Here is a 24,280-nt window from a genome sequence, read left to right as displayed (position 1 = left end):
ATTCTATTTGATGCTATAATAAACGTAGGGTCACATATATCTCTTCAAATTAGTGTTTTATATTCTTTGGGTAAATACCCACCAGTGGAGTTACTGGATCATATGGTATTTCAATTTTGTTTTTGAAGACACTCCATACTCTTTTCCACACTGACTGCACCAATTTATATACCATCAAGAATATATTACACATGGTCCATTTTTCTCTACATCTTTGCCAATATTTATTTCTTATATTTCTTATTCTAGCCATTCTGACAGGTGTAAAGTGATATCTCATTGTGGTTTTGATTTGCGTTTCTGTGGTGATTACTGATGCTGAGTATCTTTTCATGCGTCTGTTGGCTATCAGTGTATCTCCTTTGGAAAAATGTTTATTCAGGTCCTCTGCTGATTTTTAAATCAGATTATTTGGGGTTTTTTGACTGTTGAATTGTATAAATGCTCTATATATTTTAGGTATTAACCACTTATTTAGTAGTTTGCCTTTTTGTTCTGTTGATGTTTCCTTTGCTGAGGAAAGCCTTTATTTTGATGTAGCCCCAACAGTTTATTTCTGATTAAACTTTTGGTTCATTTGTCTGAGGAGACATATCTAGAAAAAGGCTGGTGCCTATGTTTTCTTCTAGAATTCATATAGTTTCATGTCTCATATTTGTGTCTTTAACTCCATCTTGAGATTTTTTCGTGTATGGTGTAAGAAAGCAATCTTGTTTCATGGTTTTGCAAAACAATCACCACAACATGTCTAGTTGACATCTTTCACCATATATACTTTTAAGTTTTCTTCTAATGAGAACTTTTAAGTTCTACTCTCTCAGCAACTTTCAAATATGCAGTACACTATTATTAACTATAATCACTGCACTGTTCATTACTTCCTTGTGACTTATTCATTCTATAACTGGAAGTTTGTATCTTCTGACCCCCTTCACCCATAAGTTTTACCCAGAAACTTATTTTTTAACTATTTTCAGATTTATTTTAAGTTTGACTTATGCATATTTCCACTTCATGAATTTTTTCTTTTTTTAAGTTTTAAATTTAAATTCCAGTATAGTTAATATACAGTGTTGTATCAGATTCAGGTGTGTATTCAGTAATTCAGTAATTCAGTGATTCAGAAATTCTATACATTACTCTATGCTCATCATGGTAAGTGTACTCTTTAATTCCCATCATCTATTTCACCCATCCCCCACCCACCTCTGGTAACCATCAGTTTGTTCTCTACAGTTAAGAATCTGTTTCTTTGTTTGTCTCTCTCCTTCTCTCCCCTCCCTCCCTCCCTCCCCCTTCCTTTCTTTCTTTCTTTCCCATTCATCTATCGATGAACACTTGGAGTGCTTCCATAATTTGGCTATTATAAATAATGCTGCAATAAACATAGGGGTGTATGTATCCCTTTGAATTAGTGCTTTTATATTTTGTGGGTAAATATCTAATAGTGTAATTCCTGAATTGTACAGTAGCCCTATATTTTTTATTTCTGAAGGACTTCCATACTGTTTTTCACAATGACCACACCAGTTTGTATTCCCACTGAGAGTTCAGGGGGGTTCCTTTTTCTCCACATCCTCTCCAGGAGTTGTTATTTCTCATGGTTTTGATTTTAGCTCTTCTGACAGGTGTGAGGTGATATCTCATTGTACTTTTGATTTGCATTTCCCTGATAAGTGATGTTGAGCACCTTATCATGTGTCTGTTGGCCATCTGTGTGTCTTTTTGGAGAAAGTCTGTTCATGTTTCCTGCCCATTTTTAATAGGATTATTTGTTTTTTGGGTGTTGAATTGTATCCGTTTTTTATTTATTTTGAATACTAACACTTCATCACATACGCCATTTGCAAATATCTCCCATTCAGTAGGTTGTCTCTGAGTTTTGCTGTTTCCTTCACTATGCAGAAGCTTTTTATTTTGGTGTAGTCCCAATAATTTATTTTTCCTTTTGTTTTCCTTCCGAGGAGACATATCTAGAGAAGTGTAGCTATGGCTGATGTCAATGAAATTATGCCTTGTACATTCTTCTGCCAGTTTTATGGTTTTAGGTCTCACATTTAGGTCTTCAATCCATTTTGAGTTTATTTTTTGTATGGTGAAAGAAAGTGGTTCAGTTTCATTCTTTTGCATGTGGCTCCTTTGTCAAGTATGGATTTATTTTTTTTTTTTTTTTTTTTTTTTTATTTATGATAGTCACACAGAGAGAAAGAGAGAGAGGCAGAGACACAGGCAGAGGGAGAAGCAGGCTCCACGCACCAGGAGCCCGATGTGGGATTCGATCCCGGGTCTCCAGGATCGCGCCCTGGGCCAAAGGCAGGCGCCAAACCACTGCGCCACCCAGGGATCCCTCAAGTATGGATTTATTTCTGGGTTTTCTATTCTGTCTCATTGATCTGTATGTCTATTTTTGTGTCAGTACCAGACTGTTTCAATTACTACAGTTTTGTAATATGACTTGAAGTCTATAATTGTGGTACCTCCGGTTTTGTTTTCCTTTTTCAAGATTCCTTTTGCTATTCATGTTCTTCTTTGCTTCCATACAAATTTTAGGGTTGTTTTAGTTCTGTGATAAATGCTGTTGGTATTTTGATAGGGATTGCATTAAATCTGTAGACTGCTTTGGGTGTATGGACATTTTCACGGTATTTGTTCTTCCAATCCACAAGCGTAGAATGTCTTTCCATTTCTTTTTTTTTTTTTTTTGAGGAATTTCTTTTTTTTTAATAAATTAATTTTTTATTGGTGTTCAATTTACCAACATACAGAATAACACCCACTGCTCATCCCGTCAAGTGCCCCCCTCAGTGCCCATCACTCATTCACCCTCATCCCCCCGCCCTCCTCCCCTTCCACCACCCCTAGTTTATTTCCCAGAGTTAGGAGTCTTTATGTTTTGTCTCCCTTTCTGATATTTCCCACACATTTCTTCTCCCTTCCCTTATATTCTCTTTCACTATTATTTATATTCCCCAAATGAATGAGAACATACACTGTTTGTCCTTCTCCAATTGACTTACTTCACTCAGCATAATACCCTCCAGTTCCATCCACGTTGAAGCAAATGGTGGGTATTTGTCGTTTCTAATGGCTGAGTAATATTCCATTGTATACATAAACCACATCTTCTTTATCCATTCATCTTTTGATGGACACCGAGGCTCCTTCCACAGTTTGGTTATTGTGGACATTGCTGCTAGAAACATCGGGGTGCAGGTGTCCCGGCGTTTCATTGCATCTGAATCTTTGGGGTAAATCCCCAACAGTGCAATTGCTGGGTCATAGGGCAGGTCTATTTTTAACTCTTTGAGGAACCTCCACACAGTTTTCCAGAGTGGCTGCACCAGTTCACATTCCCACCAACAGTACAAGAGGGTTCCCTTTTCTGCCGCATCCTCTCCAACATTTGTGGTTTCCTGCCTTGTTAATGTTCCCCGTTCTCACTGGTGTGAGGTGGTATCTCATTGTGGTTTTGATTTGTATTTCCCTGATGGCCAGTGATGCAGAGCATTTTCTCATGTGCTTGTGGGCCATGTCCACGTCTTCCTCTGAAATTTCTGTTCATGTCTCTTGCCCATTTCATGATTGGATTGTTTGTTTCTTTGCTGTTGAGTTTAATAAGTTCTTTATAGATCTTGGATACTAGCCCTTTATCTGATATGTCATTTGCAAATATCTTCTCCCATTCTGTAGGTTGTCTTTTAGTTTTGTTAACTGTATCCTTTGCTGTGCAAAAGCTTCTTATCTTGATGAAGTCCCAATAGTTCATTTTTGCTTTTGTTTCTTTTGCCTTCATGGATGTATCTTGCAAGAAGTTACTGTGGCCGAGTTCAAAAAGGGTGTTGCCTGTGTTCTCCTCTAGGATTTTGATGGAATCTTGTCTCACATTTAGATCTTTCATCCATTTTGAGTTTATCTATGTGTATGGTGAAAGAGAGTGGTCTAGTTTCATTCTTCTGCATGTGGATGTCCAATTTTCCCAGCACCATTTATTGAAGAGACTGTCTTTCTTCCAGTGGATAGTCTTTCCTCCTTTATCGAATATTAGTTGACCATAAAGTTGAGGGTCGACTTCTGGGTTCTCTATTCTGTTCCATTGATCTATGTGTCTGTTTTTGTGCCAGTACCACACTGTCTTGAGGACCACAGCTTTGTAGTACAACCTGAAATCTGGCATTGTGATGCCCCCAGCTATGGTTTTCGTTTTTAAAATTCCCCTGGCTATTCGGGGTCTTTTCTGATTCCACACAAATCTTAAAATAATTTGTTCTAACTCTCTGAAGAAAGTCCATGGTATTTTGATAGGGATTGCATTAAACATGTAAATTGCCCTGGGTAACATTGACATTTTCACAATATGAATTCTGCCAATCCATGGAGCATGGAATATTTTTTCATTTCTCTGTGTCTTTCTCAATTTCTTTCAGAAGTGTTCTCTAGTTTTTAGGGTATAGATCCTTTACCTCTTTGGTTAGGTTTATTCCTAGGTATCTTATACTTTTGGGTGCAATTGTAAATGGGATTGACTCCTTAATTTCTCTTTCTTCAGTCTCATTGTTAGTGTATAGAAATGCCATTGATTTCTGGGCATTGATTTTGTATCCTGCCACGCTACCAAATTGCTGTATGAGTTCTAGCAATCTTGGAGTGGAGGCTTTTGGGTTTTCTATGTAGAGTATCATGTCATTGGTGAAGAGGGAGAGTTTGACTTCTTCTTTGCCAATTTGAATGCCTTTAATGTCTTTTTGTTGTCTGATTGCTGAGGCTAGGACTTCCAGTACTATGTTGAATAGCAGTGGTGAGAGTGGACATCCCTGTCTTGTTCCTGATCTTAGGGGAAAGGCTCCCAGTGCTTCCCCATTGAGAATGATATTTGCTGTGGGCTTTTCGTAGATGGCTTTTAAGATGTCGAGGAAAGTTCCCTCTGTCCCTACACTCTGAAGAGTTTTGATTAGGAATGGATTCTGTATTTTGTCAAATGCTTTCTCTGCATCTAATGAGAGGATCATATGGTTCTTGGTTTTTCGCTTGCTGATATGATGAATCACATTGATTGTTTTACAAGTGTTGAACCAGCCTTGTGTCCCGTGGATAAATCCTACTTGGTCATGGTGAATAATTTTCTTAATGTGCTGTTGGATCCTATTGGCTAGTATCTTATTGAGAATTTTTGCATCCATGTTCATCAGGGATATTGGTCTATAATTCTCCTTTTTGGTGGTCTTTGTCTGGTTTTGGAATTAAGGTGATGCTGGCCTCATAGAATGAATTTGGAAGTACTCCATCTCTTTCTATCTTTCCAAACAACTTTAGTAGAATAGGTATGGTTTCTTCTTTAAACTTTGGATAGAATTCCCCTGGAAAGCCATCTGGCCCTGGACTCTTGTGTCTTGGGAGGTTTTTGATGACTGCTTCAATTTCCTCCCTGGTTATTGGCCTGTTCAGGTTTTCTATTTCTTCCTGTTCCAGTTTTGGTAGTTTATGGCTTTCCAGGAATGCGTCCATTTCTTCTAAATTGCCTAATTTATCGGCGTATAGCTATTCATAATATGTTTTTAAAATCGTTTGTATTTCCTTGGTTTTGGTAGTGATCTCTCCTTTCTCATTCATGATTTTATTAATTTGAGTCTTCTCTCTTCTTTTTAATAAGGCTGGCTAATGGTTTATCTATCTTATTAATTCTTTCAAAGAACCAACTCCTGGTTTTTTTGATCTGTTCCACAGTTCTTCTGGTCTCGATTTTGTTGAGTTCTGCTCGAATCTTAATTAACTCTCTTCTGCTGGGTGTAGGATCTATTTGCTGTTTTTTCTCTAGCTCCTTTATGTGTAAGGTAGCTTTTGTATTTGAGTTCTTTCCAGTTTTTGAATGGATGCTCGTATTGTGATGTATTTCCCCCTTAGGACTGCTTTTGCTGCATCCCAAAGATTTTGAACGGTTGTATCTTCATTCTCATTAGTTTCCATGAATCTTTTTAATTCTTCCTTAATTTTCTGGCTGACCCTTTCATCTTTTAGCAGGATGGTCCTTAACCTCCACTGTGTTTGAAATCCTTCCAAACTTTTTGTGATTTAGTTCTAATTTCAAGGCATTAGGGTCTGAGAATATGCAGAGACGATCCCAATCTTTTGGTATCGGTTCAGACCCGATTTGTAACCCAGTATGTGGTCTATTGGAGAAGGTTCCATGTGCACTTGAGAAGAATGTGTATTCAGTTGAGTTTGGATGTAAAGTTCTGTAGATATCTGTGAAATCCATGTGGTCCAGTGTATCATTTAAAGCTCTCGTTTCTTTGGAGATGTTGTGCTTAGAAGACCTATCGAGGGTAGAAAGAGCTAGATTGAAGTCACCAAGTATAAGTGTATTATTATCTAAGTATTTCTTCACTTTGGTTATGAATTGGTTTATATATTTGGCAGCTCCCACATTCGGGGCATATATATTGAGGATTGTGAAGTCCTCTTGTTGGATAGATCCTTTAAGTATGAGATATTGTCCCTCTTCATCTCTCACTACAGTCTTCGGGGTAAATTATAGTTTATCTGATATAAGGATGGCTACCCCTGCTTTCTTTTGAGGACCATTTGAATGGTAAATGGTTCTCCAACCTTTTATTTTCAGGTTGTAGGTGTCCTTCTGTCTAAAATGAGTCTCTTGGGGATCCCTGGTTGGCGCAGTGGTTTAGCGCCTGCCTTTGGCCCAGGGCACAATCCTGGAGACCCGGGATCGAGTCCCACGTCGGGCTCCCGGTGTATGGAGCCTGCTTCTCCCTCTGCCTATGTCTCTGCCTCTCTCTCTCTCTCTGTGACTATCATAAATTAAAAAAAATTAAAATGATTCTCTTGTAGACAGCAAATAGATGGGTCCTGCTTTTTTATCCAGTGTGAAACCCTGCTCCTTTTGATGGGGTCATTAAGCCCGTTCACGTTCAGAGTTACTATTGACAGATATGAGTTTAGTGTCATCATGATACCTATTCAGTCCTTGTTTTTGTGGATTGTTCCACTGAACTTCTTCTTAAAGGTGAATTTTAAGAGTCCCCCTTAAAATTTCTTGCAGAGCTGGTTTGGAGGTCACATATTCTTTCAGTTCCTGCCTGTCTTGGAAGCTCTTTATCTCTCCTTCTATTTTGAATGAGAGCCTTGCTGGATAAAGTATTCTTGGTTGCATGTTCTTCTCATTTAGGACCCTGAATATATCCTGCCAGCCCTTTCTGGCCTGCCAGGTCTCTGTGGAGAGGTCTGCTGTTACCCTAATACTCCTCCCCATAAAAGTCAGGGATTTCTTGTCTCTTGCTGCTTTAAGGATCTTCTCTTTATCTTTGGAATTTGCAAGCTTCACTATTAAATGTCGAGGTGTTGAACGGTTTTTATGGATTTTAGGGGGGGATCTCTCTATTTCCTGTATTTGAATGCCTGTTTCCCTTTCCAGATTAGGAAAGTTTTCAGCTATGATTTGTTCAAATACATATTCTGGCCCTCTGGCCCTTTCGGCGCCCTCGGGAACCCCAATTGAACGTAGGCTTTTCTTCCTCAGGCTGTCGTTTATTTCCCTTAATCTATCCTCATGGTCTTTTAAATGTCTGTCTCTTTTTTCCTCAGTTTCCCTCTTTGCCATCAACTTGTCTTCTATGTCGCTCACTCGTTCTTCCACCTCGTTAACCCTCGTCGTTAGGACTTCTAGTTTGGATTGCATCTCATTCAATTGATTTTTAATTTCTGCCTGATTAGCTCTAAATTCTGTAGTCATGAAGTCTCTTGAGTCCTTTATGCTTTTTTCTAGAGCCACCAGTAGCTTTATAATAGTGCTTATGAATTGGCTCTCTGACATTGAATTGTAATCCACATTTTGTAACTCTGTGGGAGAGAGGACTGTTTCTGATTCTTTCTTTTGAGGTGAGGTCTTCCTTCTAGTCATTTTGCTCAGTGCAGAGTGGCCCAAAACAAGTTGTATTGGGAAAAGGAGAAAAAGAGAGGCGAGAAAGAATGAAAGAAAAGAGAAAAAGAAAAAAGAAATAAAGAAGAAAAAGAGAAAGAAAAAAAGGGTGGGGGAAGCAAACAGAAATCAAAAAGAAAAAAAAAACACGGGGGAGTATCTTCTGATTCTGTATACTTTAAGTCCCTGGACTTCCCCTGGAACTTGTCCGTCTAACTGGTCTTCTGGGGGAGGGGCATGTTGTGCTGATTTTCAGGTGTTAGCACTTGGGGGAGCTGCTCAGCCCCTGCCTGGTGCAGGACTCAGTGGGGGTTGTTCACCCCGTGAGGAACAGCAACAGTGGCAGCGGCCAGCTCTGGAGCCCTGGAGTCAGCTCCTGCTGTAACCCCAGAGCTCTCCATCTGCAGGGCCTGGAGGCTCCGGGGTGGGGCCGCTGATCTGCTCAGCTCGGGGCAGGAGCGTCCTCGCTGTCCTGGGCCCTCCCGGCCTCTGCCTGTCCCTGGGGGAGGCCGGATCCTGGGCTGTGTCCTGGCGCCCAGTGCTCCGGGGCCTGCGCTGTTGGATTCGCGCTCCCGCCCCGCAGCCCCCTCCGCGGAGCCGCCCCCGAGCCCCCCCGAGCTGCTCCCGCCCCGCAGCCCCCTCCGCGGAGCCGCCCCCGAGCCCCCCCGAGCTGCTCCGGGTCCCGCCGTGCGCGCTGCAGCCCTTAGGGAGCTCGGCGCACTCTCCCGGGGCGCAGGTGTCTGTTAGTGTCCCCGGGAGCCCGAGGGCATCCCCGCCCTCCTGGGTCCTGCTCCACCTCCCCACGAGCCCCTTTCCGCCCGGGAAGGTTGGTGCAGCTCCTGCTCCTCCCGGACGGGGCTCTCCTGTCCTGGGGACACTCGCCCCGGCCTCAGCCCGGCTCCTCGCGGGGCCCCTCCCCCTTGGAGCCCTTTTGTTTCTTTATTTCTTTTCCCCGTCTTCCTACCTGGATAGAAGCGCGAACTCTTCTCACTGTAGCGTTCCAGCTGGTCTCTCTTTAAATCTCAGGCCGAATTCGTAGATTTTCAGGGTGATTTGAAGGTTATCTAGGTAATTTGGTGGGGACAGGTGATTTGGAGACCCTACTCTTCCGCCGTCTTGCCCCTCCTCTGTCTTTCCATTTCTTTGCATCATTTTCAACTTCTTTTGTCAATGTTACAGTTTTCAGAGTATGGGTGTTTCACCTCTTTGGTTAAGTTTATTCCTAGAAATTTTACTATAATTGGTGAAGTTGTAAAAGAAATTGCTTTCTTGGGCAGCCCCGGTGGCGCAGCGGTTTAGCGCCGCCTGAAGCCCCATGCATGATCTGGACACCCTGGATCAAGTCCCACGTCAGGCGCTCTACATGGAGCCTGCTTCTCCCTCTGCCTGTGTCTCTGCCTCTCTCTCTCTCAATCTGCATCTCTATGAATAAAAAATAAAATAAAAAAATTAAAAAAAAGAAATTGCTTTCTTAATTTCTCTTTATGTTGCTTCACTATTGTGTATAGAAGTGCAACAGATTTCTGTACATTGATTTTGTATCCTGCCACTTCACTGAATTTGTTTATCAGTTCAAGTAGTTTTTTGGTGGAGTCTTTAGGGTTTTTCTATATATAGTGTCATGTCATCTGCAAATAGAGTTTTTCTTCTTTCTTACCAATGTGGATGGTTTTTACTTCTTTTTGTTGTCTGATTGTTGTGACTAGGACTTCCAGTACTATGTTGAATAAAAGTGATAAGAGTGGACATCCTTATTTCTACCTTAAGAGAAAAGCTCTCAACTTTCCACTACTGAGTATGATATTCACTTTGGGGTTTTCATATGAGGCCTTTATTATGCTGAGGCATGTTTCCTTTAGACCTACTTTGTTGAGAGTTTTTATCATGGATGAATGTTGTACTTTGTCAAATGCTTTTTCTGCATCTATTGAAATGATTGGTTCTTTTTTTTTAATTTAAAGATTTTATTTATTTATTCATGATAGACATAGAGAGAGAGAGAGAGAGAGAGAGGCAGAGACACAGGCGGAGGGAGAAGCAGGCTCCATGAAGGGAGTCTGATGTGAGACTGGATCCCGGGACTCCAGGATCACACCCTGGGCCTAAGGCAGCGCTAAACCGCTGAGCCACCCGGGTCTGCCTGAAATGATTGGTTCTTATCCTTTCTTTTATTAATGTGATGAATCACATTGAGTGATTTGCAAATACTGAACTACCCTTGCATCCTGGGACTAAATCCTACTTGATCATGGTGAATGATGTTTTAATGTATTGTTGGATTTGGCTTGTATATATATATATATATATATATATATATATATATATATATATATATATATTTTTTTTTTTTTTTTTTTTTTTTTGCTAATATTTTGTTGAGAGTTTTTGCATCTGTATTCTTCAGAGATGCTGGCCTATAGTTCTATTTTTGTTTGTTTGGGGCTTTTTTTGTTTTCTTTGTTTTGTGGTGTCTTTATCTGGATTTGGTATCAAGGTAATACTGATCTCATAGAATGAATTTGGGAGTTTTCCTTCTTTTCTATTTTTTGGAATTTTTGAAAAGAACATGAGTTAGTCGGCTTTAAATATTTGGTAGAATTTTCCTGTAAAGCCATTTGGTCCTAGGCTTTTGTTTCTTGGGAGCTTTTTGATTGCGGATTCAGTTTCGTTTCTGGTAATCAGTCTGTTCATATTTTCTATTCCTTCCTCCTTCAGTTTTGGTAGGTTAGGTTATATGTTTCTAGGGATTTATCCATTTCTTTAGGTTGTCCAATTTGTTGGCATATAATTTTTCATAATCTTATCTTGCAGTTGTGTGTGATTCTGCATTGTTGGTTGTTATTTCTCTTCCTTCAATTATGATTTCATTTATTTGAGTGCTCTCTCTCTCTCTCTTTTTAGGAGTCTGGCTAGAGCTCAGCTCAATTTTGTTGATCTTTTATAAGAACCAGCCCTGGGGCACCTGGGTGGCTCAATCGGGTGGGCAGCTGACTCGATTTCAGCTTGGGTCATGATCTCAGAGTCCTGGGATTGAGTCCCACATTAGGCTCTGTGCTCAGTGGAGAATCTGCTTGAGATTCTCTTTTCCTTTTTTTTTTTTTTTTTTAAGATTTTATTTATTCATGTGAGATACAGAAAGAGAGAGGCAGAGACACAGGCAAAGGGAAAAGCAGGCTCCATGCAGGGAGCCCAACACAGGACTCGATCCTGGGACCCCAGGACCACACCCTGGGCGGAAGGCAGACATTTAACTGCTGAGCCACCCAAGCGTCCCAAGATTCTCTCTTTTCCTATCACTCTGCCTCTCCCCGCTTTTGCACGCTCTTTATCTCTCAAGTAAATAAATAGAGCTTTAAAAAAATAAAAATAAGTCCCTGGTTTCATTGATACATTCTTATTATTTTTTAGTTTATATATCATTTATTTCTTCTCTAATCTTTATAATTTCCTTCCTTTTGCTGATTCTGGGTTCTGTCAGTTCTTGTTTTTCTAGCTCCTTTAGGTGTAAAGTTAGGATGTTTATTTGAGATTTTTCTTGTTTCTTTAGTACGCCTTTATTTCTATAAACCTCCCTCTTAGAACCATTTTTGCTGTATCCCAAAGATTTTGGATCATTGTATTTTCATTGTCATTTGTTTCCAATTAATTTTTAATTTCTACTTTGATTTCTTGGTTGACCCATTCATTATTTAGTAATGTGTTATTTACCTTCCATTTATTTGTAGTCTTTCCAGATTTTTTTATGCTTCATTTCTAAGTTCATAGTGTGTAATCAGAATAGATGCATGGTATGACTTTGATCTTTTTTAATTTTTTGAGACTTGTTTTGTGGGCTAATATATGATCTATTCTAGACAATGTTCCATGTGCACTTGAAAAGAATGTGTATCTGCTCTCTTTGGATGGAACGTTCTGAATTTATCTGTTAAGTCTTCTTGTCCAGTGTGTCATTCAGAGCTACTGTTTGCTTGATTTTCTGTTTGGATGTTCTTCCCATTCATGTGTGGGGTGTTAAAGTCCTCTACTATTATTGTAGAGGAACTGTCATTTAGTTCCTTTATGTTTGTCACTAATTGTTTTATGTGTGGATACTCCTATGTTGGGTACATAAATATTTACAATTGCTGTATATTCTTGTTGGATTGTCCCCTAGATGATTGTTTAGTGTCCTTCTTTGTCTTTTGTTACTGTCTTTGTTTTAAAGTCTATTTTGTCAAATATATGTATTGCTACTCTGGGATTCTTTTGACATCCATTTGAATAATAAATGTTTCTCTATCCCCTCATTTTCAGTACTGCAAGTGTCTTTCGGTCTGAAATGAGTCTCTTGTAGGCAGCATATAAATGGGTCTTGTTTATCTACTCTTATCCTATGTGTTTTGGTAGGAACATTTGGTCCATTTACATCCAAGGCAATTATTGATAAGTATTTATTGCCATTTTGTTACTTGTTTTGTGGTTGCTTTTGTAGCTTTTTCTGATCCTTTCTTGTCTTGCTCTCTTTCATGGTTTGTTATCTTTTTGTGTGATATATTTGTATTCCTTTCTCTTTATTCTTTGTTCTATTAATGGCTTTTACTTTGTGGTTACTGTTTAACATCTTCTCATATAGCAGTCTATATTAAGTTGGTAATCACTTACGTTTGAACCCATTCTCTACTCTTCTCCCCACATTTTAGACATATGGTTTCATATTTACATCCTTTTATTTTGTGAATCCCTTCACTGATTTTTTACAGGTATACTTATTTTTATAGCTTTTGTGCTTCAAACTTTTTATGCTCTCACATATGGTCTTTCCTTTCCACTCAAAGAAATGCCTTTAATATTTCTTGTGGGCCTGGTTTGGTGGTTATGAACTCCTTTAATTTTTGTTTATCTGAGAAACTCTTCATGATAGCCTTGCTGGGGAGGGTATTCCTGGCTACAGATTTCAGCACTTTTAATATATCATGCCACTTTCTGCTGGTCTGCAAAGTTTCTGCTGAAAAATTTGCTGACAGTCTTATGGGGTTTCCTTTGTATTTAATGGTCTTTTCTCTTGCTGCTATAACTTTTTTTTATCACTACTTTTTGCTATTTTAATTTCTATGTATCTTGGTGTGGACTTTCTTGGGTTAATTTTTGTGGTGGGGAGATCTCCGTGCCTCCTGGATCTGGATATGTTTCTTTCAACACATTCAGGAAGTTTTCAGCTTTTATTTCTTCAAATAAATTTTCTGCACTTGTATCTCTTCTCCATCTTCTGGGATACCTATAATTCAAAGGTTATTACTTTTGATGGAGTGACTGAGTTCCCTAAGTCTATTCTCATCTTGCATGATTCTTTTTTCTTTCATTTGCTCAGATTGATTACTTTCCATTATTCTGTCTTCCAGGTCATTAATTCATTCCTCTGCTTCCTTTAGCCTGGTACCCTTTAGCCTTTTTTATAAAGCTAGTTTACTGGTGATGAACTTCTTTAGCCTTTGTTTGGGAAACACTTTATCTCTCCTTCAAGTCCCAATAATAACCTTGCCAGTACAGTATTCTTTGTTACAGGTTTTTTCCCCCCTGAGCTGATTTAATATATTTGCCATATATCTGCAAAGATTTGTCTGAAATATCAGCTGATAGCCTTATGGAGTTTCCCTTATATGTAACTAGTTGCTTCTCTCTTGATACAATAAAATGTTCTCTTTATCTTAAACTTTGACAATTAGTGTATGTTGTATATATATGAACCTCCTTAGGTTCATCTTGTTTGGAAATTTTTGTGCTTACTGGACCTAGATGTTTGTTTCCTTCCCCAGGTTAGGGGTTTTCAGCAATTTTTTTCATATAAGTTTTCTGCCTTTTTCTCTGTCTCTCCTTAAGTGACCCCTATGATGTAAATGTTCACTTGGTATTATCTAAGCAATTCCTTAACTTATCCTCATTTTTTTAAAAATCTTTTTTTCTTTTTACTATCAGTTTAAGTGCTTTCCAGTATCCTGTCTTCCAGATTGCTAGGTTCCTTGTGCATCTGCTAACCTATTGATTCCTTAGTGTATTTTTAATTTCATTTATTGTATTCTTCAACTCTGATTGGCTCTGTTTTATATTTTCTATCTCTTTGTGAAAGTTCTGTTTTTCTACCTAATGAGCATATTTATGATCATTAAACTCTTTATGAGGTGTATTGCTAATCTTTCATTTAGTTTTCTGAGCTTTTGCCTTACCCTTTTTGAGAAGCATATACCTCTGTCCCTTTTGTTGACTTTTTGTGTTTCTATGAATTAGTTAGAACAGCTACTTCTCCTAAACTTGAAGGAATAGTCTTATGTATGGTCATCCCATGTGTAGATTGTGTGTTTGGTGATATGGGCTGGCTGGTTGGAGCTGTGGCTGGCATGGGCTGGGAATGTGAGGCACTTTGTGTTGGGCTATCCTGGTGGGATGGATGAAACTGAAGTGTCCTGAGCAGTTCTGGGCTCTCTGCTCATAGGGTACCCTGATATGACAGCTTGAAGCTGAAGTGGGTGTAAACCAGGGAGTGCTGGGCTGCTCTGTGCCAGGAGTGCTCTGGGAAGTGAAGTGGGTGCAAGCTGGCATGTTCTGGCTCTCAGCACAGGGGGTGCCCTGTTGGGGCAACTAAAGTGAAGACTGCTGTGCATTGGGGTATCCTTGGGGCACTTCACACAGTGGATGCCCTGGTGTGGAGGCTGGAACTGAAGTAGGCTACTGACCAGGGGTTTCCAGAGTGCTTTAACAGGAGGTGTTCTGGCTGGGTGGCTGGAGATGAAGCACGTGTCAGCCAGGAGGTCCCATGGTGTTCTGCTCTAGGGATGCTCCAGCAAGCTGCCTGGAGCTCAAGTGACTTGGACCTGCAGTATTCTGGTGTTTTGCACCTGTGTCACCTTGCTGCAATGGCTGGAGCTTTAGTGAGCACCAACCAGGATTGTTCTGGTGTGCACCATGCTGGGGCCTCCTGGCTGGGATGGGTTGGGTTGGGTCGGTGTGGACTAAAGGCCTGGGGCTCAATGAGGGAGTAGGCTGGCTAGGATGCCCAGACCTGTTCCCATCTGCACTACCAATATGGATGGAGCACATGAACTACGGTGCTCATCAGCCCTTCAATCCCAGAGTTCCAGCAGTTCCCTTGGTGCTTGGGAAGGTTCTGATGCTAGTCCCTTTACATTATAGTGCCTCTTTTGTGTTTTTTTTCTTGTGCCCTAAAATGTTGAGAACTGGTGTGCGCTAGGAGACTGGGGCTCACTGAAATGGCAGGCCAACTACAGTATCCAGAGGCTCTACTACCATCTTCACTATCAAAGAAGGGGAGCATGAACCATGATGCTCACCAGCCTGATTTAACAAGAATTCTAGCATTTCCCCCAGTTTGGCAGAGTTCTAGGGCTAGATCTTTCATATACTAGCTGCTCTTTTAAACTAGCTTCTTTCCTGTGCCCCAGGGCAGATGAATCTGCTCCTGGTCCTTCAGAACTATTGCTACCCACTACAATTTGCATCAAGGATGGGGTTCCCTTGTTACTGTGTCTGTCTCTCTTATTCTCTACATGATCTAACTTTTGTTGTACAGAAGCTATTAAGTCAGCCTTCAGTGCTTCAGGAGGAATTGGCTTTATACATAGATTTGGTGTGTCCATGGAGGAGATGATTTAAGGGTCATACTATATCACTATCTTAGATCAGAACTAACTCTTACCAGGTAAACTGCTTATCTCCGTTTAGTTCTTTTTCTGATTTTGTGTGTTTTTCTTTTTGGAGCATATTCCTCTGTCTCACTTTGTTTGGCTTTTTCCATTGCTATGAATTAGGTGAACTACCACCCATCTTGAGTCTTGAAGGAGTGGCCTTGTGTAGTGGCTATGTATAGACTACATGTTTGTGGCTTTGGTTGGCTGGCTAGAGCTGGGGTGGTGCAGGCCTGTGGTCCTGCAGCACTTTGTGCCAGGGCTGCCCTGGCCCAGATAGCTGGAGGTGGAGTGGGTATGGCCAGGGAGTGCTGGGGTGCTCTAGACTGGTGCCACCTTAGCAGGATGGCTAGACCTAGGGCAGGTATGGGGTAGGGCTTTATCCATATTGGGGCTGTCCTGGTGGGACGGCTGAAGCTGAAGCCAGCCCTGACTAGGGGTGTCCTGGCATGCTTTGCACCTGGGCCACCTTGGCAAGGTAGTTGACATATAGTGGGCACAGCCCAGGGATGTCCTGATATGTACCACACTGGGGCAGCTTTGGTGGGATGGCTGGAACTGGGGTATGCTAAAGGCCCAAGGCTCACTGAGACAACAGGTTGGCTGGAGTGCCAGGATGCTGCTGCTGTCTACACTATCAAGATAGAGGGGAATCAAACAATGCTGTTCACCAGCACCTCTGATTCTGGAGACAACTTCCAGCAGTTCCCATACTGCTTGGCAGATGCTCTAGGGCTAATGATGTATTGCCTTCACTTATAGTCTAAAGTCATTTTTTGTTGTTATTATTGTGCTCCAGGATGGGTGAACCTGCACCCCAGGTCTTCAGTGCTCTCCCTTCTTACTGCAGTTTGTAGCACTGGGAGTGGAGTTCCCATCATTCCTGTGTCTTCAACTCTTCTACACTCCTCTGCGTGGCCCCTTTATACATTGTGCAGAAGCTATAATCAGCCTTCTGTTCTTCAGGAAGAACTTCTGTATGTGTAGGTGTAGACTGGGTGTGTCCTGGGTAAGAGGAGAATTCGGGGTCTTCCTATGCCACCATCTTGGACACCTCCTCTCAACATATGACTCCTACAATTACAGACACACTAATACACATTTTGATTTATTTATTAACAAAAATGGTCCAAAAAAGGACTGGGCAAAAAATAATGAAAAGGGTCAAAATAAGTTGTTTTTAGTTCTATTGTCTCTAGGGGAGGGTAACCAGTCTAGAAAGCTGTTTTATCTCCAAAAACAAGTATTAGATTTCAAGAGAAATTTTTCCTTTTCCCTTCTGTCAAAGCAAAATACAGTGTCGGTCTTTGTTTTTACCTATAAGCCTGCTTTTCAGCGGATGAATTGGGGAGGGGTAGAGGGAATAGACAGAGGTTAAAAAAGAAACAGGCAAAATCTTGAAAGAAATGAAAGCTAGTGACAAAAAAGGTTCCTAAGGGCTCAAGAATCATTCACTGAAGTAATCCTCTAGTCCTTCCATATCCATTTCCAGAGAGGAATTTAGATAGGCCAGAGCAGATGATGCATCCTTGGTTTTCTGGACACTTGGTTTGGGTTGAGGAGTTTCTGGTTGGATGGATTCCTTCCTGATGTCTTTACTACCATTTAGAATCCGTTGGCTCTCAAAAAAGAATTGATTAGGATGGTTCAAAGAAAAGCCACAATCATCCACCTATGTAAGAAAGCAAATGTATTATCATATTAGTATATAGCAAAGGTATAAATAAAGGTGCTTCATAAACTATTCTAGACCTGGCTAAAAAACTATTTAGTGCCTGGAACATGGATCCAGGTAGTTCCCGGTCATAACTCTCAATCCACTACTTAGGTGATTTCCTTCAGAAAGTGCTTCACCTACTACCTAAACATTAATGTCTCTTACATTTGTATTTCCAGCCTGAACCTCTGCACCAAGTTCCAATTCCCTATCCAGCTCTACTTCATCTCTACCTCTACTCAACATCTCAAAGGGCTAAGCATAATACCTGCCATATTGTCTGTCAATAAACACTTGTCAAAAAAAAAAAAAAAAAAAAAAAGAGGAGGGTGTAATTCTTAAACATTCCAGAACCATAGGGAGTGGATATAAACAGACAATATTTTGTTACTGGTCCCTGATACCATTCATATTTTACAGTATATTTATAAGTCTGGCATATCTAATCTCATATAAACACTGAAAAAGCAACCTAATATAATTTCTTCATTCCAATCTTAGGCTTTCCCTGCTCTTACTTTTTATAGAAAATCTTTTTCTTTTGGTAATTTTCAATGGGGCTTAATGCAAACATGACCAGGTTCATTGCTTTTTCTTTTTTTTTTTTAAGATTTTATTTATTTATTCATAGAGAGAGAGACAGAGAGAGAGAGAGAGAGAGAGAGAGGCAGAGACACAGGCAGAGGGAGAAGCAGGCTCCATGCAGAAAGCCCGATGCGGGACTCGATCCCAGGTCTCCAGGACCACGCCCTGGACCAAAGGCGGTGCTAAACCGTTGAGCCATCCATGCTGCCCTGTTTTGTTATTTCTTTTGTCAAATACTATCACTATACTTTAAATTTCAAATTACCCATTACCTTTTGCCTTTAATATTCAATGATGCTTTGTAATGGTATTAATGCTTCTTATTTTGAAGATTTAACAAGTATGACTTTTTTTCCTAACTTTGATTCCAAAATTTAATGGCAAAGAAAAATATATTCCTTAATATTAGCAAGCACTTACTGAATGCCTACTATGTGCCAGACACTGTCCTAAATGGCATAAACACATGCCATATTCATTCATACACAGGTATATATTCAATTAACTTCCATAAGAGCCCTATGAACATAGATTATCAATATTCTTCCAGTTAGAGAGAGGTTAAGTCAACTTGCCCAAGACCACACATTGGTAGGGGAGATAGGATATGAATTAGCAGAATTCATGCTCCGAACCAGTATACTCTGCTGTCATGTCCTTGTGCCAAGGTCAGTAATTTCGTAACACATGTGTTCCTTAAAATGTATAAACCTTTACTAATTCTTGGGGTGTGACATAAGAGCAAGATAGCTCTGGAAGTATGAACCTCCTACACCAGTCACTTTCCTTCCATTCAACCAATGAGTCAGATGAAGTTGATCAAATGTCAAATCTCTGCCCTCTCTGCCTTCTACAGTTGAAGCTGACAACAAAAAAAACTTTACTTCTTTGTCGGTTTTTTTGTTGTTGTTAGGGGATATTTCACTTCAAATTTTTTACAAACTGAGAAGCCCTTACACTTTCTCTATTCATATGTCTTATATTTACCAACCTTTTTACGTCTCACTCTTTGTACTGAAGTGACTTGCATACAGTAGGTATCTAAATATTTGTTAAGTGGAGCCCGGAACTAACCAGTGTGTACCAGTCACATATTAATTAAAGACTTACTGTGTATAAGGCTACATTATGAGCTAGTAGTTTTTCAGCACACAAGAATGTATTTGCCTAAAACCAAATATAAAGAAATTTCCAGCCTAATAAGTCATACACTTAAAAACTTCTATCAAGAACAAAGTGATACATGGGACACCTGGGTGGCTCAGTGGTTAAGCATCTGCTTTTGGCTCAGGTCATGACCTGAGGGTCCTGGGATCAAGCCCTGCATCAGGATCCCTGCTCTGCAGGGAAGATACTTCTCCCTCTCCCTGGCACCCCCACTGCTTGTGCTCTCTCTGTCTCTGTCTCTGTCAAATAAATAAATAAAATATTTTGAAGAGTAAAGTGGTAAGGGTCATAGATAAAGGCTTATTAGCTCCACATGAGAGAGAAATTCTGGTTGGGTTGATCAAGGAAGGCTTTGTAAGGGAAGTGCTATATGAGTTGAATTTGGGAAGACAGAGGGAGTGCAAAGCTGGGATAATGAGGTCAAGGTTATTATAAGCAGCATGAGCAAAGAAGGAATTCTCCTGTAAAGCAAGTAGATCAGATGGCCTGGTGGAAAAGGCATATAAAAGGGAATAACAGGAAAGGAAGTTGGAAAGACAGGCTGGGGCCAGACCTCAGAGAGCCTTGAAAACCAGAGTTAAGTAGTTTAGACCTAATTTTGTAGGCATCAGGGAGTCACTAAAAATCTTATGGTAGATTAAAACAGGTTAGCAGGGGTTTAAAAGAATTGCTGTCATGCTCAGAATTAACCCTCTTAACAAGGGAACCAATAAACAAACAAGGTATTTTCTGGTAATACCTACCTGAATACTCTAGGATTCTGATTTTCTTCAGTCAGTTGTTGATAGTAACTTCAGGTTGATAGCATACAGACTAGTTCATTTTAAGAGTTATTACTCAGATCACTAAGAACACATTTTTATCTGCTACTTTGCTGCTTAATTTTAAAATGTTTCCTGAATGTTTTGTGATAAATCTATAATTTTTATTAACAATAGAGTCATTTGTGAACTTTATTATATTCGATTTTTCACCCAATTCATTAAAAAGTGGGAGATCCAATATAAAGTTTGCATTTTACAGAATGTTTCATGAAAAGTTTATTGTGTAACACATTTCAATCAGAAGGCTTTATGTTTTATAAATAAAGAACATTAGAGATTGGAAAGACCTTGAAGATCCTTTAAGCTGAACCTCCTACATGTACAAACTAGGAAAACAAAGCCTAAGGAGACTACATGGTTTATGCAAAATCATAGAACTAGTTACTGGTTTTGTCTGACTTAAAGGACATCTGACTAGGTCATTTATTTAGTTGCTCTGAAATCTGTTTTAGGAGGTTTTATGCAAAGTCAAATAAACTTACAGTCATATCATAATATTATTTCTGGAGTTAAACTTGGCTATAAAGATTATAAAAAACACAGTGGTATTATTTCATGTAAAAAGAATCTAGCACTTTGTGGTATAATTATACATTGGGGATTTTCTACACCTTGTTTCAACTTGTTAAAATTCTCAGTACAGGGATCCCTGGGTGGCGCAGCGGTTTGGCTCCTGCCTTTGGCCCAGGGCGCGATCCTAGAGACCCAGGATCGAATCCCACATCGGGCTCCTGGTGCATGGAGCCTGCTTCTCCCTCTGCCTCTCTCTCTCTCTCTGTGACTATCATAAAAAAAAAAAAAATTAAAAAAAAAAAATTCTCAGTACATCTATCATCACAGAAGAGGACTCTCTGGATTGAAATGAATTATTAGACTTTAACTTGGACAAAATGAAATATGATCATCTTTCTAAGCCTCAGTTTCTTGGTCAATGAAATGGAGTTAATTATAGTAATATCTGCTACGTCATAAGGCTGCCACGGGGAAAACCAAGGAAATAGGAGTGTAAAAAGAGAGTTGTTGGTTCTATGAACTCTGAAATAATTGCTTTGCAAAGACTCAAGAAAGGCAAGTCACTTAAAAAAAAAAAAAAAAAAAAGGTGAATTCCCCAAAGGAAAGGGACAAAGAGTATATTGTTTTCTATGTGTCATTAGCTTCCTCTCCCACTTTAAAGAAGCCTGAACTGGAAATTGGTGATGGTGTATTGTCAGTAGAGTTTATTTAAAAAACAAGTTGAGAGATATTGGAGTGGTTGGTTCAGTGGTTGTGCATCTGCTTTTTGCTCAGGGTGTGATCTGGGGGTCTCCGGCATCAAGTCTCACATAGGGCTCCCTGCAGGCAGCCTGCTTCTTCCTCTGCCTCTCATGAATAAATAAACAAAATCTTAAATTAATTAATTAAAAAAAGGTTAAATTCTAATCCCGAGACTCTACTCAAATAAGAGACCTTGCCCTACATCAAAAGATGAATTAAAGACTTTTAAAATGTTTTACCTTATACTATATTGTTTAAAAAATGTACATATTTTTATTCCATTTTAATTAATGCTCTTATTAACCAACTAAAACAGTGACAGCAGCCTTGAAATGAGGGCACGTATCATGTTTTTATGTGATGTTTGGCTTTTCCAGCTGCTCTCTTAGGTCTCCAATTATACTTTCTTAACTCATTTTGCTAATAAACTCATTTTACTGAACTTACGATCTAATTAAATTGCTTGGTAGCATGAAAATTAGGAAGAGTTTCCTTCTGTATACTGCATTGTATTTTCTTTTAAGAGAGGTTCTTTGTCTTTGGAATGTTTTCTTTCCCTTTTATTTCTGGCTGAAGGAAGCTGCCATTTAGTTACCTTTCATCTTCAGAAAAATTAGCTTTGGTTTAGGCTCCTCCCTGCACTGCCCCCCCAGACTCTAACAGAATGAAAACAGATTTTACTTCAAAATCAAATTAGAAGAAAGAATAGAGAATACAAGTTATCCCCATTGAAATCCCCCACTTTCACTTATTTCTGCTTAAAAGTCAGCAGCTATTTCCTTTACTCTTTATTTTTAAAAAAGATAGGAACCTGGGCAGCCCAGGTGGCTCAGCGGTTTAGTGCCACATTCAGCCCTGGGCCTGATCCTGGAGACCTAGGATTGAGTCCCACATTGGGCTCCCTGCATGGAGCCTGCTTCTCCCTCTGCCTGTGTTTCTCTGCCTCTCTTTCTCTCTCATGAATAAATAAGATAGGAACATTCTAGATATGGAAACACTGAGAATTTTTTGTTTCTTTCCTTGCTGTTTTTCTTAATTGGTTGGTATTGGTGATGTTTTCCTTTGTGGTTGATGATTATTTTTTATTAGTTTTGTACACTGTTCACTATTGAGAGATGGAAATTCTGTGATGCATTTTCATGCTGCTGTATTAGCTTACAAGTCCCGAAGTACTATAAAGAAGGTGAAATAAGACCAGTGTAGCTGGGAGTCCAGGAGAAGGAAATGAAGTGGAGAGGCCTTTATAAGGCTACATTGCTGATTTTGGATTTCATCTTTAGAGCAACTGGGAAGCCCTTTAAATAAAGGTTTGTTTTTGTTGTCTTTCTTTAAAACACTTTGTTGAAGTAATCATATTCCTGTTTTAAAGATAATTCTAGCAGCTATGTGGAGAGGAAATAACTGGAATGGTACACATGTTGTAGACACTGGGAAATGAGTTAGGAAGCTATTGTAGTGATTCAAGTAAGACACAATCATGGTTTCTAGCCCAGCAACCTAACTGATACCCATAATAATGACCCTGAGTATTATAAAAAAGCTGAATTGTATTTGGTATATCCTGTTCAAGATTGCAGGAAAATGTGATAGAATTTAGCAAGATTTCTGTAAAGATTTATATGGTAAGAAAAAAATTATGCTCAGCTATTTGGAAAATAAGTATCAAAAATGACCCAGTGCCTAAGGAGATCTATTTCTAAAGAAAGGATTTTCAATTAAAATTCAGAGATTAATCTACACAAGGCCTAGTTTCATTTACACAGGGAGTAAATCACAAGAAAAAAATACACTACAATATAAAACACTGCTCCCTAAAAACACTGAAGAGAAGAAAACGGACTTCAAGCAGGCCAGATTTTGACATCTAACTAAATCTCAAACGTTTGCTTGGAATCAACATGTTTTGCACACAATGACCTTCACAGAAACATAGGTCCATATTTCTGCCACAGCAAAAGATTTTGAAGGAATGGAAGCAATATTGTTTTACCTATGGGATGTTTGGGTTTTAATCAAGAGGTTTTGCAATGACAGCTTATAATGAGGCAGCTGGTATTACCAAAAAAGCCATATGGAACTATCATAGTGCTGCTGTAAATGGTATCAATTAACCGGTTCATTTTCAAAACTTTCATCAAAATGAGTTTGATCACAGAGTCCTCAGGAAAATAAACATAGCTTAAAAAAAATTATTAACAGGGGCAGGCAGGATGGAAGAAAACTGACAATAAAAATGGATCTTATTTTGAAATTAAATGAGAAATACTGATACATGTTCACAACTAAAAATCTATAATGAGACATCTAGTGAATTCAAACAGCCTTTTTATTCCATTGATTTTTATGTGGCTTAAGTTATATGTGGGAGGATTTAGACAAATGTATTTTCAATATCTTCATTCATCTAACATAAGTTTTAAAATTGGCCATAATAGTAATACTCCTATAAGAATGAGATACTACAAAAGCGGATCTGAGAACTAAAAAATTTTTTCTTGCTTTTGGTGATTATGTCACAAACTCAATATTTATTTATTTATTTTATTTATTTATTTAATAAAGATTTTTTTTTTAAAGATTTTATTTATTTATTCATGAGCAACACACAGAGAAAGACAGAGAGGCAGAGACACAGGCAGAGGGAGAAGCAGGCTCCATGCAGGGAGCCCGACGTGGGACTCGATCCTGGGTCTCCAGGATCACGCCCCAGGCTGCAGGCGGCACCAAACCGCTGCGCCACTGGGGCTGCCCAAACTCAATATTTAAATCTAATTTTCATATCTTATTTAAAAACAAGGAAAGAAGTTGAATAATAGACCTCAGTCTGTGGAAGTTCTGAGGTCTCTAATTTAAAGGGTCCACAAATAATTAAGAACACATATGAAATTAAATCTCTCAAGCTATGCAGACAAATTAAGGAATATGGTCTTTAAGCAAAAAGTCATGCAAAACTGGTGCTAAAAATACCAAACGAGGGCAGCCCATGTGGCTCAGCGGTTTAGTGCTGCTGCCTTCAGCCCAGGATGTGATCCTGGAAACCCAGGATCAAGGCCCATGGCGGGCTCCCTGCATGGGGCCTGCTTCCCCCTCTGCCTATGTCTCTGCCTCTCTCTCTCTCTCTCTCTC

The 24,280-nt window shown here is 39.5% G+C and overlaps 1 protein-coding gene across 1 annotated transcript in view; it reads right to left on the bottom strand.

Moving 5' to 3' along the window:
* Positions 1–16,703: 16,703 nt before the first annotated feature.
* The window catches only part of PRIM2 (DNA primase subunit 2), a 307,896-nt gene continuing 300,319 nt past the window's right edge, over positions 16,704–24,280 (bottom strand). Inside the window, exon 14 of the mRNA XM_025419133.2 lies at positions 16,704–17,278. Within this exon, the coding sequence (XP_025274918.1) occupies positions 17,054–17,278 (225 nt within the window). The 3' untranslated portion in view covers positions 16,704–17,053. The remainder of the gene's footprint in view (positions 17,279–24,280) is intronic.

The sequence above is a fragment of the Canis lupus genome, chromosome 12 (assembly GCF_003254725.2).
Source record: "Canis lupus dingo isolate Sandy chromosome 12, ASM325472v2, whole genome shotgun sequence".
Classification (NCBI taxonomy): domain Eukaryota; kingdom Metazoa; phylum Chordata; class Mammalia; order Carnivora; family Canidae; genus Canis; species Canis lupus.
This window is presented reverse-complemented; position numbering and strand designations above follow the sequence as displayed.